Here is a 17,440-nt window from a genome sequence, read left to right on the forward strand (position 1 = left end):
GATCCACTTGTCTCTGTCTCCCAAGTGCTGGGCTCAAATACATGGGTCACCACCATCCTGCTTCACCTCTCTTTCTTAGTACTCAATTCCATCAGGTCAATTTGTTATCAAGAAGCAGTCGCCCTCCCAAGAGGAGTGAACTGCTTAGAACCTCATAAAAAGCTGCCTCGAGTCTATCAGCTCATACCGCCCATCATAAACTCCAGGTTCAGAGGAAAGGGGGTCAGGATTTGGTCCTGATTAATCAGCAAGAACTGCACTCTATTGCAAGGCTTGGTGAATGCTTGGTTTTGACCTTTGTTTTACTAAAGGGTAATCAGACAGTAATAAAGGATCACAGAAATGAGCCCCTTTACTTTAAAACACTGGGCAGAAAAAATGTAAGACGCAGGACTCCTTGAGTGCCTTGCAACCTGGCTGTCTAGAAATGAGCACAGGCCTGTAAGATGTCTGGAGAGGAGCAACTGACGCGGGTGCAATGGGACAGTAGGGAAAGTCATGGGGGAGGCCAGAGCTCGGGTCTGTGTTTGGACTGGCAGAGACGAGAAGAGAAAGCACAGAGATGGGACTCAGATCACCAGACCCCACTCCATGCCACCCTTTCTCCGGCTATAGTCCACACCTAAGCCCGCATGCCAAGGCTACGTGTTTACATTTTTATCACCCATCAGCTTAGTCTCGCCCCCAAGGTCTCCTTGAGTTAAGCCTGATACATCATAATTTGTTGCTACAGAAAACTTGGCTCCATGAAAGGGAAAGATTTAATGACATGCCAAAACCTTTTCTTACATAAAAACAAAATAAAACAAAAAAATCTGACTTGTTCTACCATATTTCTCCTTAGAAATGAAAACATTTGCAAGGTTTCCTTGGCCACTAAGGGAAGAAAACTGTGTTTATCGTGTGTTTAATCCATAGAAACTCAAAGACCAAGGCTGCCAAGGAGGCCCTCAAACTTCCGTCTCGGTAGTTGTGATCCTCTGGAAGCTAAGCCAGCCCTTCTGTCCAAATGTGCCCACTGTTTTTCCAATGTGTATACTTCACCAGGTTGTCATAAATAAACCCTGTCTTGATTTAGGGTCTGCTGGTTCCTGCTGCTATTCTAAGATCTAGACAGTCTAAACTTTCCCCTGAGGCAGAGGTTGTGGGAGAGAAACTGCTAGTGTGAGCGTGACTTACCAGTCCCGAAGCTCTCCTCCCCACAAAGGGACAGTTTGCTCGCATCCATCAAGTTCCCAAAAAACTTCCAGCCAGTTGGGGTCTCATACAAAGCGATCTTTGTGGCGTTTGCTACCCTTCAAAGGCATGAAATCAAAGTTACATCCCAGCAGGACCGCGGCAGAGCAGCCATCAGTGTAACCAAGGGTCCCATTTAACTTTTCTTAGAGGTAGACAGAATTCTACGTATGGTGGAAAATCAGAAAAGAAAAGCTGGCACAAGGGGCTCTTCTGTATGGACTCAGAGGAAGGTGGAGAGCGGGGGAAGAAAGGATTGGTTCAGATCACACAGTGGTACTTAATAGGAGTAAAACAGCAGGATTGGGCATTTAAACCCATGTGTCTGGGTGCAAAACACATCTACAAGCGTCCCCTAAAGAGCCACAGAATGGCCTCTCCATGGGCTTATTGACAGCGATGGGTCAGCATTTCACAGGGAGGCGCAGAGCAAGTCACACAGGCAGATGGCTCAGTCTGTTCTCAACCTCCAGCCAGTGCTTCCTCCTTATCACCAGACGTCCCAGCTGCAGGGTCTCCATTCCCAACAGCCTCATCCACTACGATAAGCAGCCTTGTTCTCCATCAAACCTTTACTCCTTCCTCTATAGCTTTAGACTAGCGCAAGGCCCTGCAACAGACTCCCCGCACTGAGAAAACCGTGAAGGAGGGAAGAACTTTGGAGTGACTTTTTAGCCTGTCCCCCCAGCAAAGCCCTTTCTGTTTGCATAGTTGAAGTTGCCTGATAGTTTTAACGCAGCCCCAGTGAAGTATCTATTCCAAGATGCCTGACCCCTTCTTCCAAGCAAAGCTGGGTGGCTCGCGTCTGGATTCTAACAGGGAAGGAAACCAAATCTATGATTCTGAGGACCATGAGTACACTTTTATTTCAGATAAGGTGTTTCAGTTTTGATTCTATACAGGTTATCAATTTTTCCAAAAATTCTAATCAAAGTACTTCTGAAGAGACACAGAAGGCATTTCAGAGCCACCACAGTATGGCACCAAGCAGCTGTGAGCTCAAGGGTCGCGTCTGGGGGCAGAAACACAGGCTTCGGGAGCTGCTCTGGGTCAGCTGTGTGTCCTAGTGGGGCTGGCAACTCCTAACTCTCAGCTCCTCACTTCCGAAGTTAGGGTGCCAGGGAGGATCAAGGGATGGAGAACATGAAGAACCCCACAGAAGCTCACCTTCTGTCCCGGCATTAATCATTCTTTCCTTAGTAACTGAAGTGAAGCCAGCAGTAATTCTGTGACCACCTAGCTCTGCATTCAAATCCTAACTTAGTCACTTCCCAGCCAGCTGAGTCTAACAGCCTCCTTGACTTTTTGACGTCTACCAGTATAGTGGGGCTATTAACAGCATTAAATATTAACAGCATTTAAGGGAATGACTTACTCAAACATGTAAAGTATTTATTGTCCTGAACAAGGGACCATGCCTAAGCTTAGCTGCTATTGTGTCTAGACCAATACACTCCTCTTTTTCACGCTCATGGCCTTTTACTCATTCACTCTTGACCAATGATTTAGCAAAAACTTTCTGAGCTCCTGACATGTTCTAAAAGCACCCTGCTTGCTATTTCTTTTCATCTTTAGTTGGCTTACATGCACACTGCTCAACAAAAACGATCCTGCACAGCTCAAGAATAATGCCTTGAATACAAAGGCAGTGCCAAACATTCATGTATTCACTAAAATTCACTTACTTGCTCATTTAAAAACAAAAACAATGCATGTGTGTATACCCTATGATACGTAGGCACGCTGTTAAGCAGAATCTAGGATACTGAAAAAACAAAACAAAACAGTGCTTTTTCTGTAGAAGTGATAGGCTAGTGGAGCAGTCAATCAAACAGACGGAGTTGTCAGAAACCAGGATGGTGAGTCTGGTCAGGAGGAGCAGAGGATGCTGGGAGAGCTCAGAAGAGGGCTAACCCTGAAAACAAGACGCTGCAGCACTGGCTAAGCCAAAGCGCGAGGAGGAGGACACATGCTCCAGGCAGGAAGAGCACGAGGAAGAACAGTGTGATCTGAGACAGGCGGGCCCAAGAACAGAGACCTACCGATCCAGGGCGCCACTTGTGGGCATGCTGCGTGCAAAGCCACGGACCCCAGTCTGCTGGAAATACGGAATGCTGAAGATGTTGGCAGCGATGACGGCCACAGAGTCAGAGGGGTTCACAAAGAACCCGTGCTTGCCTAGAATCATGTTCCGATCCTTTGGAAGAAGAGAGACTCAAAGTAAGATCTTTTAATCAAACGGTAAACAAAAGCAAACGATCATCGGCTGAGAGTGCTAGAAAATTCAAAATGGACCCTATCCTCACACTGGGCTTTAAACACTGGACATTAAATGGATTTGTACAGCGCTGTTTGACCAAAGGCACCTCCGTGCTCAAGAGTTAAAACTGGTTTCAATTAAAGTGTAAGCACAACCCCCCCTCTGAGCTAAACTCTCTGTTCTCTCTCCAGGGGCCCACTAACTTTAACCTCCTAGACCTTTCCAAACTCTGGAACCAATCACATCCCTCCCAGAGGAGGGGAAAGGATGTACCCGGGAGGAAATGTTGGCTGCTGACGCGGTTTGACAGGTCTACTGGGCATCCTTTGAGGAACAAAGGCTGAGTTCTTCAAGGCAAGACTGTTAAATCATGGCTCCCCCCATTTGATACCGGACCCAACAAGAAAGGCTGCCCACCTTCGCTGCTTCCGAGGTGCCTCATGAGCAGCTGCGCTTGAGCACCAGAGAACGTGGGGGAACGCCAGCCCAACGCCAGCCCAACGCCAGCCCACGCTGCACTAGAAGATGCACTGTGACACGGTACCTGCCATGAGCCCCTTTCATTTCCCTAAATCTTGATATGGGGGAAATTAGTTTTCAGGAAGCCATGACTTGTAGCTGGTAAAGCAACAAAAATAAAAACTCAGCGTGATAAACAGCACTTGCTCTCTACAACACACCTAAGTCATAATCATCTTTGTTTTTACACGGTCACCAAGCTAAGGAGCAATTTATACACAACATGTTCACAGTAAAGAAAGGGTAAAATAGTAATCCTTTTAACATAATCATTATATTGGTGCTAAATAGTTTCACTGTCCAGCTAGCATGAATGCATGGGTATATTACACGCTGAAAACCTTCTTTAGAGGCTAGATGACTAACCAGGGGCTGGCGGAGACCCACCTTTGGACAAGTGTCTAAGACTCCAACAGCTTATGAAGCACAGTCATTAAATCCTAACTGGGCCTAAGCCCTCCTACTCAGCAAATTTGAGTGCCTGAAATTAAATGCATTGGTTACATTAAAACTCTTGTTTCTGCTCAAGGAGGTCTTTCACTTACTTGGCCTTGGCCTCTGGTGCAATAAGAGGCCCTAAGAGCCACTTACCAGGCTCCCGTGGCCCAGGCAGAAACTGTTCATTTCCCCCCAACATCTACAAGGTCCAGCTTGCTGAGGATTCATTTAAATGTACTTAGACTCACCCCGTCACCATCAAAGGCAGCCCCAAAATCATGCTCTCCTGACTTCATGGTCTCCACAAGGTCAGCAGCGTAGGTGAGGTTGGGGTCAGGGTGGTGGCCTCCAAAGTCCTCCAGGGGAACACAGTTCACCGCAGAGTTTGCGGGGGCACCAAGCTCCTCACAGAGGATCTTCTTTACATATGGCCCCACAACTGTAACAAATTAAAGTAGGAATAGTCAAACATCAAACTAACTAAAGCATTTGAAGGTTGAAGGGTGGGATGAGCAGCACACTTTGGGGCTAAGAATGGTGTGGACAGCTTCAAACCTTTCTCATGCAGGAGAAGTAGACTTGTTCTGTTAAAACCAGGGGGGCAACAAGGACCCAAAAGAAGGCTGAAGCCCAGCAGGAGAAGACTTTCTGAGGGAGCTCTACAGTGACCCACGAATGGGCTCGGGGACAGGCACTCTTCCCCAGCCACACAGACAAGTGCGTGGTTCCACACCCCTGCCACTCAGATACATTACAGTTTTGAACTGTTGCAGAATAAGCAGAAAACCTAGTCATGAATTTTCGTGTTCTATATGTGGGAAAGCCTCGCGGCTTCGGTTCATAGACGTGGTTGTCCCTCCTGGCCCGGTCAAACAGCCCACGGAGGAAGAAGATGGTGTGGGAGCTACACACCCTGTTGCTGCAGAAGTTAATCCTCAGCTTGTGCTTGCCCTCCACTAAGAGGAGTATGTGGACACGGGTGGGTGGGGATGAGGCTTAGAACATATCCCACAGGGCACTAGCAAGCAAATGGCACCCTTCAGAGCATATGTGGGTGCACAAGAAGAATGTAAGCGACCTGCCGAGGAACAGAGAAGTATCCACAACAGCTGCATGGGACTCTAAGGCCAGGGCTTCCTGTGAAAACACTGACCTTCACACCAGCTTACCGAGAGAGAAAGCTCTACTGTTCTGCACGCCTACCATGAGATTTGTAACTGTGTAAATATGGGTCTGAAATAGTTGTGAAATAGCTCTGTCTAAGCCAGCGGAGGCTTAAGAAGAGGGTTGTGAAGGCATCAAGGCACACACAGCAGAGAGTAACCCCCATCTTTGCAGATCCACAAGTCTGTACCTCCATGCATGGCGTCTATGCGGATCTTCAGTCGGTTAGGACCGGACAGTAGCTCCTTCAGTGCATTGAAATCAAAGATGTTTCTCAGCATTGTGGCATAGGCCTCCACCGAGTCCACAATCTCCACTGTGAGAATATTAAAAGGAAAAACAAAACATATCCAGACATACTATACTCCAAACTAACTATATTTCTATCAACCTGCAGTAACCATTCAAAAGGGCAACTATGACAGCTGTTAAATGTCATCTTATCCACACTAACAATTTTCCTTGGACATAAATGTTACCCATGTGATTTTATAGGCAAGGAAACTCAAGGTTTGAAAGTCAGAACTTGCACAGCTAGGGTATACCCTTGAATTCCCAGCAGAGGCTAGATGAACTCTGCTATGTTACTCACTATCCCTACACATCCCCCAAATTGTTTCTATTTTGACATCATGGATGACAGAAAAGATAATGTCCTCTTTTCAATTTTATTTTCCAAGGTTAAGTAAAAGGAAGAAGAAGAACCCACTTTCTGCATGTACTACTAGTGGCTAAAACTAGAATTATCTTTGCTCAGGAATTCTGTGCATTTTCAATGCATGAGGAGTCTATGGACCTCTCTAGCGGTGGCTTCCAAACCCTAAGAACACGTGGCACTTTGTGTTTATTGCAGTACAACTGTCAGCCCCTGGTGCACCCCCTAAAGTTGTTTGTGTTTATTGAGGTGCAACTGTCAGCCCCTGGTGCACCCCCTAAAGTTGTTTGTGTTTACTGAGGTGCAGCTGTCAGCCCCTGGTGCACCCCCTAAAGTTGTTTGTGTTTACTGAGGTATAACTGGCAGCCCTTGATGCACCTTCTAAAGTTGTCCAGTGGAAAATAGACAAGCTGAGCTAGGTCAAATACAGGCCACAGAGGTCTCTTAATATGAACTCATCGTCTTCTTAATATGAACTATGTATGTTTACTTCATAGATCACTGCAATACCTTGGCATTCAACAACAAAATGTGACCTATGGCTCCCTTTTTGGGGGGTTTCATGCAACGCAAATACATGGTCTGATCGATTCGACTGAATGTCAGGGAATGGGGAAAAACTGAAAAGCCAGGCCTGAGCACCATTCACAGAGTCTGAATGCAGGTTTTACTGTCACTGACTAGTGCGAGCCTGCTTCCTGATCCCTCTCTGCTTTGCTTCTTTCTCTGTTGACAGTCTAAGGGATAGTGCTGGCCCCACAGGATGGCTATGAGAATAAAATGGAACAAAGCACAAAAACAAATATAGAAGAAGCCCAAGATCAATCAGACAGGTCTTCTAGTCAAGGCTGTTATGGAACTGAGACCCAGAGAGTTGGAAGTTGAAAAGCCCACCACCCACACGGCTAATGGCCCAACTCTCTACACTCCCCAGACAAACTCCAGACCTGCTATGTAGTTAATCCATGCAAAGTTCATGGTCCACCATTTTCCAAAGCTGAAGACCCATTCTCACAAAACCTCAAGAAGAAAACTACTCAAGCTGGAGACAGGAATGTGTAGGGAGACGAGAAGAGTAACACGCTTGTGAGGAAGGGCAGGAGACAAGGAAAGGTAAACCTGCCTGTGAAGGGCTTGAACTTGTTTTCCAGGTCAAACTGCTGCTTTCCTAGAACACTGAGGTCTACCTTCAAGTCAGGACAAATGGCATATTCTTCGATTGTCTTGCTGATTTGGAAAATTTTGTCAGTGATTGCTTCTGGAGCAGGACCTACAGATCAACAAATCACACAGCAAGCAAAGGTCATCATGTGTAGTTCACGTGAACACACAGCCTGCCACTTGGCAGTTCCTCTCCCCTAACACACTTCCACCGAATCACAAAGCATCAGGACTCTCTTTCCAGGAGACTTTGAGATACAGCCACACTATACAGTTTATATTGGCTTTGAAATCACAATTCCCCTGCCTTAGTCTTCTATATGGTAGGATTGCAGGCATGTGTCAGTTAATAGCAATTAGAATTTCCTAAAAGAAAATCCCATCTTAGTTGCAATTCATGTATGGTTCCTCTGACAAGGAAGACACAGCAGAGTTAAGAAGCACTTTGCCGTCTTCGAAGGGAAGCAAAGCCCCTTCTTAAGGCGAGAATCAGAGCCCAAGCCTCCCAGTATTCCGGGTACCAGCTTATCCAGATGAGCATCTGACTGTCCTCAAAATGACACGACACTCACCCCCATTAGAAATATTGAATTTAATCCCAAAATCTCCGTTGGGGCCTCCTGGATTGTGGCTGGCCGTCAGAATGATCCCACCAATGGCTTTGATTTTTCGGATGATGCAGGACACAGCAGGAGTGGAGAGAATGCCATTCTGTCCAATAACCAGACGGCCAATCTAGGGGAAGAAATACAGAAAATATAAATCCAAAGTCACCACCAAAAATGCCAGGGCAAGAAGAAAATGGACAACGAAAACACTGTTGGACCAGCAAAGATGTTTTCTTTAAAAACCATCAGCATATTGCATGTCTCTACCACATTACTGAGATAGGACCAAAGCTATTAAACAAAGCCATTTCTTTTTCTTTCATTCTTTTTCTGTAGCTTTGGATAGTGTGTTAGGGTAAGGGTATGGGAAGAAAATAGTACATGTGTAATATCGTCTGTCCAGGTCAGGATCTCAGTGTGGATGGACTGAAGGATTGTGAGAAAACCTCAATTTTTATCCAACTCCACCCTATTTTCCGTCAACAATGAGAAAAAGAACACAGGCTTAACTAGTTAAAGGCATTCTAATCTAAGAAAAGGCTTTTGCAATTAAGACCTTTAAAAAGCAAAAAGATTGTACACGATGTCAAAATGCATCTTACAAATTTATTTTTCCAAGCATGCTTGCCTTTGCAAATAGGATTCCTCAATATATATCATGTTAGGGTATAGACTGATTACCTCCTGAGCCTACGACAAGAATATGATGGCTGCTGAGGAAACTGGTCAGACCCATCTACATGGAAGGGACACGGGGACTTCTGCCTTGTTCCTAACTCACTTTCCTGCATTGCACAGTTGTTATCAGCCCAGTTCTTGAAACTTCCCTTGCTAAAATGAAGCCTGTTTCAACATGTCCCAAGTTGGAAAGATGTCAGGTCAGCTCCTGTGACTTACTTCCCTGGGGGAGGTGGGACTGCTATATTTTGTATTAAAGATACTTAGAACACAGGGAGTTTGTGCTTGATCTCTTCACTGTTCTGAAAGAAGAAAGGATCAAGAATGTCTTTTAATTTTCCATTAGGTGCGTTTGTTTTTTGATAGTGGAGATCACTTGGTAGTAGAAGATGCGTGTTTTTTTTTTTATTTTATTTTTATTTTTAATTATGTGTGTGTGCATGCCTGTGTGGGGTGTGTGCACACAAATGCAGGTGCACACAGAACCCAGCGGTGCTAGGAGGCTACTATGAGTTGCCCAATACGGGTGCTGGGAACCTATCACGGGTCCTTTGCAAGAGAAATACACACTCTTAAGCACTAAGCCATCTCTCTAGTCCAGAAGATGTATTTCTAATGTGAAAATGCCCCCAAGAAACCTGGATTCGCTGGAGAATATGTAAGGAAGCCTTAACTTTGTGAGTCCCATCTGCACTTACAACATGTCACTCAAAACTTGACGTTCTTATGATGCACCCCATCACCAAACTCCTTACAGAAAGAGAGCACCCCTTTTCCCTCACCTCCATTAATCCTCATGTCTTTACCAAGGGGAGCTGGTAGACAGTATGACCACTGCATCCCATGGAACTTTTGGTCCCTGAAAGTGAACTTGTTCCTCCCAGGTGACAGTCCCAAAGCTGTCCCAATCCCAACATCTCTTCCTTCTATAGTACTCATGGGAAAGAACTACAGCCATAGCTGGGCTAACGACAGGAGCACGCCACATAGCAAGCTGGCTGTGTCGGGGAAAGGGGATGCTAACATCTCACCCCTCCAGGGATTTCTTCATGTGACTATTCTAGAAATACAGCCAGAAATCAGGTAATTTTAGATTTCTCTAAGAGGAACTTGGGAGTCGTGATTTAAGAGTCATTGAGTCATCTGAATTGGTTTCTTTGCAGTGAACACACCACCCTTCGCTTCAATTTTCTATATATTTGGTTTGGAAGGAAGGGCTGACAAAGAGTAAGCTAAACCACACAAACCACCCTTCATTCTACCAGTTCTCAAGCTGAGATCTGTGGTCAGCCAGGTCTGCTTCTCTCTTGACAGCTGAAGGCTCTAAAGCAGGCTCCTGTGGACCGCCTCGGCCTGACTAGGGAAAGCAATGCCCGACCCTCATCCTATGCCACTGCAACCGCCCCTCACTCCACCTCCCACCAACCCCTCCTGGCTCCACCAGGCTGAATCCCGCCATGATGCTCATCCGCTTGATCTTCAAACACGACTCTGTCCTTCTGCTAAAAACAGATCCCTACTGTACACGATCTCCCTACCCGCCCTCCCCAGGCATTCATCCCTGAAGACTGAGAAGCAGGACTCGGATGCTCACACACCGGTGTTTATAGTAGCATCACTCACAACAACCAAAGGAAAAGAGAACCCAAATGATCTGTGCGAGAAGAAAGATTAGATACCCAATGCATTGCACAAAATGGAGTATTATTCAGCCTTGAAACAAAAATCAGATTGAAGAGTGTTTCACAGTGAAAGAGTGGGTGGGGCATGAAGAAGTAGGGACAAAGCAGATTACAAAGAAGGACCTCCTGTCACACATTATAATATGGATGAGTCCTGAGGATGTCACACAGACAGAGAGACAAGGCGTGATTCCACTTACATGAGGTACCCAGATCATCAAAACCACAGAAACAGAAAGGAGAATGGAGGCTGCTGGGGGCTGGGGGGTAGGTGAAGAAATAAGGAGCTCCCAGGGGGCACAGACGAAGATGAGAACATTCTAGAGACGCGCTGCCCCAATGGAATACAGCTAACTCTACCAAACCACACAACTGAAATGGCTGTGCTGATGGATGATGCTATGCTATACAACTATACTGCTGTTTAAAACTGGTTACTGTATTCAAAGGTGGCATTGCTATCTATACACTGGGAAGGATTGGAAGAGCATCTGTAGGATCAACATTCATTTTTCGTTTTCTTTTTTGAGACAGCATTTTGCTATATATACATCCCAGTCTAGCCTCAAACTCACAATCATTCGCTGTGGCCTCCCAAGTGCTGAGATTACAGGACTAGACAAGCATGCCTGGCTAGAACTCTTTCTAAAACTCAAGGAGAAGGAAATGAAATTATGACCCGTGCTTGGGCATGACGAGTCTTGGAAATGTTATGAAGTGAAATAGGCCAGACACAAAAAGATAAGTACTGGACATTACTGACATGAGGGATCTAGGACAGGCAATGTAAGGTGGAGGGTAGCATCAGAGCTACCCGTGGCTGGAGAAAGCAGGTGTGAGAGCGACTCTGTAATGAGTGTGGAGTTTCTGTTTGGGATGATGAAAAAGTTCTGGTGATGGATAATGATGGTTGCACAGCATTATAAATGCCACTGGAAACGCTTGAAATGATAAATCTAAAATCGGATGCTACCTTCCCTAGTAAAGGGGAAACACATTAAAAAGGAGGAGGAGGAAGAGGAGGAAGATACCCTCCTCTCCATTTTCTTTGTCCTGCTAGCTACAAGCATGGTCCTTCTTTTAACCTCCGACCTTTCTCCAAGTTCAAAGCTCTGGGCACAAAATAAGACACCAACAGTCTACATGGGGCCCACCAAAAACTCACCTTGTGCATTAAAATGTCCAGTAAAAGTAGACAGCTCCATGCAAATGAGAACCAAAAAACTTGTTAATGAAGCCTAATTACTTTCTATACTTCACAGATGCACCAGATAGAGAACGAAATATATAGACACACCAGTACACAGAAAGGGAAAGCTGACAGGCTCCATTTAGCTTCATATGCTAAAAAGTCATCCACAAACCAGTCGTGAGGGTGGGGGATGGCTACTGACAATGGTGAGCAATGCTGTCTTCTGCTAAAATCCACAGTAATAACTATCTTTCCTTTAGATTTCCTGCATCCCACCACAACCGGAAATGTTAAAGCTGTCAGAATGTGGGCTATGTTAGAAAAAGAAGAAACTAAGCAAGGTCCTTAGAGTCTCACGGTTTCTATCAGACTGGAGTACTTTATCAGTTCACTAAACGTCTTTAAAGCAATTCAGCCAGCAGGACTGCTTTCAATGCAATGCTATTTTTAATAAGGAATGTCCTTGAAAATATTGCTCAAGCTGCCACAGCCTTAACAAATAGGCAGTTACCATATTTAATCGATTATTATCTCTGAAATCTATTATTTAGCAAACCTTCAGACAATCAGAGACAGTCTGTAGGTCCGCCTGAATTACACACCCCCAACACCTCTTCCCCATCTTTCAGCTCCACACACAAAAAAAAAACTTTAATGAAGCCAAATCTATCAGAGCAAAGGGGACAGTGTACTAGATCTACTCAACAACCTAGATATATGGAGAAATAATGTTCCATTCGTCCCTCTCAAAAGATTAAAGCATCTTTAATACCATTCCCTGTGCAGCACTCCTCAAAGATGAAATTTATGGCATGTCACATTTTATCTTAAAAATGTGTGTGCTTCATAATAATTTCATATGAGTTCTTTATCAGCAATTTTTACATGACAGGCATTCAGATTCTGAATGTGAGGGTTAAAGTAAAGGTAGAGTAGTTGGTAACACATCTCTGTTTACTCTGGTGGCTTGCCTTCTGTTGTTTGCTCTTGCCAACACCTGCTTGGCACAGTATTACAACAGTCTGACAATGAATGCCCAACACATTTGACTGCAGTGCTAAGTGGTATGTGCTTCGGGCCAGAATTTCTTCAAGAAAAAAGTACAACAAACTTTCAAAGTTTGTAGCTAGTAAAGGAATGTGTGCCCCAAATTTTACCTAAGTATCATTTAAAGCACCCCTCTACCCCCACCCCCACAAATTGGTTTTGGGCCCTGAGAGAGATCTGTAGAACAAAACAGCAATGTCCTGACAGACACCTTCCTGTGGGAGAGGGCTGGAGAGCTGCTCCACTACCAAGACCAGGGTTTTCACCATTTTACTTCTAACGTGCTTCACCTGGCCCATGTGTACCCATGATGCAGCACTCTGGCAGAGCTGTTAGCTCCACCCTGCTGCACAAACCCAGCCTCACACAGGGCTTGTGTCTGAGGTCATCATAAGCAGACCATCTGGAACGGTCCTCCCTGAAGGCTCACACCTAACCTCCAATCCACACCCCAAATCCCCACCCCGAGCACTTTTACATGACTACCAAGATCCACAAATAACGGCATGCCCTGCCTTTGTTTTCCTGTTTGACAAATGACTGAACTCCAACAAAGAAGCCTTTGAACACACGGTAAGCCCTCCTCTTGCCACCATCCGTGACAGCTCTCCTTGGACAGGGCAGTTCTAGAGACTAGCTAGCAAGCACTCACAAAAGCTTACATGTCTACAAATCACCAGGTACCTTCCAAGCTACCGAACTAAGCAAAACACGTACGAAGCTGAACTTGATTCCCAGATACCCGGTCACTGCTGTAATTCTGGACTTGATTCCCAGATCCCTGGTCAGTCACTGTTGTAATTCTGGAGTATTTTCACAACATTCGCTCTTAGAGGTCACAATGAAACGAAGTGGGTGTTAGACTGAGGTGCAGACCATACACACCTCTACTCAAATACAAGTATTTCTGCAGAATTGAAAAGTTACTTAGAAGGCCAGAGACAAAGCGATACTTATTGTATACCAACCCCATTGGCAGCTGCCATCTGCACTATTGTTTCTATTGCTGACTTATTAAAATATCGCCCATCTCCTCCGACCACCAGTGATGATCCCTGGCGATCTTTTAGGTCTATGGAAAAGAATATGCTCTGGATGAAATTCTCCAAATAGCAAGGCTTTGCCTCAAAGCAGTAGGTGGTCTTCCGTAATCCACTTGTTCCCGGCTTCTGGTCATGGTAAGGAGCTGTGGCAAAAGTCAGCAGCGGGAGGGGACCCTCTTCCGTCTTCCTGTGTGTCCCAGAAATCCATTCTTCAAAGTCACTCATCTTTCATACCCACCACTTGGCTCTGGGAGGGTGTCCAGAAAGTAGCTGACAGTCCCCCAAATTGTCTATCCAACTTGACTGCCACAGTGTCCTCCGAGAAAATACACAGTATTTTCCTGACCATCACTCTCAGTGAGAAAACCTGGTTAGTCCCCTATGGTGGCTGTTGCCTGAGGAAAAGTTATGGGTCACACACCCACCCATACCCCCACACAAAGCAGATCTTCAAAGTCGTTCAGATGGAGATCCGTCTGCCCACACAATGAAGCTGAACACGCTTCAATTATTTTTGCCTCCCCTCCCCGTTAGGGCAGGACGCTCCAGACTACTGCAGCAGATTTTGGTTTCAGACACCAGACAGCTGCCAGCCTACTCTGGAAGCCAAGGGTAAGATGGAATAACTGCAGGCCCTCGGCGCAGGTTAGGACAAGATACTTGGTGTGGCTCTCTCTATTCCTGCTGCCCCTTGAGCCGGAGCCTCTGGGCCATCTGCAGCTAAAGTTGCTTGGAGCCACTGAGCAAATTAAAGGTCAAGCTTAAAATGGAAGAGCGGATGGGTCTCAGTTACGGCCGGTCTCTTCGTGCCACGGCCATCCCGCTGCCCACGGGATCACACCCTTCCCATGCGCAGCCCTAGGCGGGGGGGATAATCGCCCAACAGATTTATTCACTGGCCTCTAAGAGGTTAACCAAATAGGGCTGGAGAACAGCATAGTGGTAGTGGGAACACGCTTTTCAGCATGTGGGAGGCCTAGGGGTCATCTCCAGCACTGGGGGTAAGAATAATTTAGTAAGAGTATCCACTGGCCAACAGTTTGGTGGTTCCCTTAAATTTATAGAAAAATGACTCCAAGGATCCACCAAATTCTTGAGAAGTCCAGAACAATGAGGAGTTGAGGGGTTGATATATGTATTTTCCTAAGTGTATGAGGCTGGACCAGTTACTAGCAATTAAACAAGTGTTAGGACAATAAGATTAATTTTTTAAAATAAGGTCTCAATCTATAGTCCAGACTAGACTTAAACTTGTCATGTAGCTCACACAGGTCTAGAACTTGAATTTTTTTTTAAGCCCGGTACAGTGACACATGCTTACCTTTTAAAAAGATTTTATTATATATAGTTTTGCCTCCATGTATGCCTCCATGCCAGAAAAGGGCACCAGATCTCACTGTAGATGGTTGTGAGCCACCATGTGGTTGCTGGGAATTGAACTCGGGACCTCCGGAAGAGCAGCCAGTGTTCTTAACCTCTAAGCCATATTTCCAGTCCCGGAACTTGAAATCTTGCTGGTCTCTGCCTCCCAACTGCTGAGACACAGGCACATGACACCGTGCCTGGTATAAACCAACTTTACTCTCAAGAAAACATTTTTAAATTTAAAATTTTTTCTTTATGTGTGTATGTGTATGTCTGGGTGCACCTATAGAGGACAGAAGATGACCAGGGATGCCCTGGAGCTGGAGTTCCAGGCAGCTGCAAAGTGTAACCATGGTGTGGGTGATGGGACCTAATCTTGAGTCCTAGGGAAGAACAGTGCCCACTCTTAACCACCACCTTAAGAAAAAGTTTTAGTAAGCAAATTGTCTTTTGCTTTAAGAACCTACAATGCTTTAGAACATTTTACCTGAACAAATTTAGTACCTAATCTCCTCTAACCCCTGAGTTTTTCTTAGCAATCTATTTAAATACATACGTGTGTGTTTCTTATCTGGGTCAGCAGAAGTTACTAATCAAGAAGCTGTATCATCAAAGTTTTGAACTTGTTACAGATGTTAAAACTAACCCAGGACTGGCCAGCATGTCTGAGGAGTCTGGTAGGAATCGGGAAGTCAGGGTGAGAAGGGAGCAGTGGCTCAGCACCTTTGAAAAACAATGCATTTTTCTGCTAGAGTGCCAACTGGAGAGTGACAGCAGCCAAGCTCTGGGGGCAGGAGTGGTCCTGTGCCTTGAGGATTGTCCAGACAGGACCAGCAGAGCTAACGGGCCCATGGTTGAAAAGCAGTCTCCTGGTACAGGTGCCTGGTCCCCCTCACATAACAAACGAGGCCACACTCATCAGCCGCTGGCACCTCAGGTACCACTGGGTCTGCTGGACAACACGCTCACACGATAGAGCAGTCTGCACAGCAGCCCAGACCAGCTCCAGAGCCTGCTCCTGCTCCAGGTCCCACATAGAGCCAGCAGCTTTCCAAGTCACTTGGGATGTAAGCCGGACTAAGACACCCTAGTGGAGAATGTGCTGCCTCCAGAATCCAAACAGGCTTCTTTCTTGGAAGTGGGAGGGGCTGCTGCAGGAACTTTTCCTTCACCTTAGAAGGAAGGCCTCTGCATACCTGACATCACTGGGTGCTTAGAGAGGCCACTGACACGGAAGGCCTTGAACTTTGGTTGGATTTATTTCCCATCCTCTGATGTGTATATGTGTGTTACCAAGAATCCAAAATGGCTGCTACCTCTTGCTCACTTCGTCCGATCAGCATAAGGTCATCAATATAGTGAACCAGTGTGATATTTGGTGGAAGAGACAGACGAAGAAGATCCCTTTAACTAAGTTATGATACAGGGCTGGAGAGTTAGTACCCCTGAGGCAAACTGTAAAGGTGTAACGCTGGCCTTGCCAACTGAAAGCAAAGAGAAAGGAAGTCATGAGATGTGGATCATGAGGCACATGTATTAGGTTGAGAACCAGAGAGCCAAAAACCAACCACTTTTTAATAGCTTATTTAGGTCTCCTGTTTTAAAAAAAATGAACTTCTTTGAACTTAATTTTACAAGCAAGCTTATTTTATTTGTGCCCGTATACCACAATTTTCTTTTTTACTTATTACAAGTAGATTTTTAAAATTCATCTATTTTAAGTTCTGTGCCAAATTCCCCTTCATTTCTTATAGTCTTGCAGATTAGATCACCATATGTGTTTTGGTATATGCAACCAGAGAGTTAGATTTATGGAATATTAGTCCAGGGACTTCCTCACTGGACTAACAGAGCAGTCACCCACGGCACTGAAGCCCTCCTAATGAGATCTCGGTGTCCCGGGGCACATTCAGGAGCACACGGGCATACCCACCTAGGCTCTCTGCCCATCTAGCACACTGCACTCCAGAATGTTCTCAGTTCCTGCTGGGCCACTTGAAGTGAAGTGCTTTCTCACTGGGATTACAAAAGTCTAAGTTTAGGAGCCTGCACATGCCCAGTCTGGTATCTACCAATATGCAAAAGGAAACCTGAAGAGCACATGGTAGATGTTTACTGTGGAAAGCTCCTACAGTAGGAAGAGGGAGGGAAGGAGGGAGGGAGGGAGAGGGAGGGAGAGAGAGAGAGAGAATGAACAAGTCGTAATTTTATGGACACCATAGAACTCAACCTCATATAAAAACATTACCAGAAGCAGCAATGCTAGACGGACTGTGAAGTGGGATAAAAAGGAAGAGGCATTAAAAACATTAAGCTTCCTGTGCCGCCCGGCCTAAGCGGAGCAGCTATTAGGAAACTCATCCGTTTTAGCTCTCCAGCAAAGGTTGAACTT

General features: G+C 45.6%; 1 protein-coding gene across 2 annotated transcripts in view; it reads right to left on the reverse strand.

Annotated features, from left to right (window-relative positions):
* Window positions 1–17,440, reverse strand: part of Pgm1 (phosphoglucomutase 1) — a 56,952-nt gene that overhangs the window by 15,917 nt on the left and 23,595 nt on the right. Inside the window, exons 1-7 of one of the 2 annotated variants that reach the window (XM_057784722.1) lie at window positions 13,609–14,348; window positions 8,006–8,168; window positions 7,396–7,542; window positions 5,808–5,933; window positions 4,702–4,892; window positions 3,279–3,433; window positions 1,180–1,295 (exon numbers count right to left, since the gene is read on the reverse strand). In XM_057784722.1, coding sequence (XP_057640705.1) covers window positions 1,180–1,295; window positions 3,279–3,433; window positions 4,702–4,892; window positions 5,808–5,933; window positions 7,396–7,542; window positions 8,006–8,168; window positions 13,609–13,908 — 1,198 coding nt within the window. In that variant the 5' untranslated portion in view covers window positions 13,909–14,348. Of the gene's footprint in view, window positions 1–1,179; window positions 1,296–3,278; window positions 3,434–4,701; window positions 4,893–5,807; window positions 5,934–7,395; window positions 7,543–8,005; window positions 8,169–13,608; window positions 14,349–17,440 lie in introns of those variants that run through there. The other variant, XM_057784723.1, reaches the window with a different exon arrangement.

Source organism: Chionomys nivalis, chromosome 11 (assembly GCF_950005125.1).
Source record: "Chionomys nivalis chromosome 11, mChiNiv1.1, whole genome shotgun sequence".
In the NCBI taxonomy this organism is placed as follows: domain Eukaryota; kingdom Metazoa; phylum Chordata; class Mammalia; order Rodentia; family Cricetidae; genus Chionomys; species Chionomys nivalis.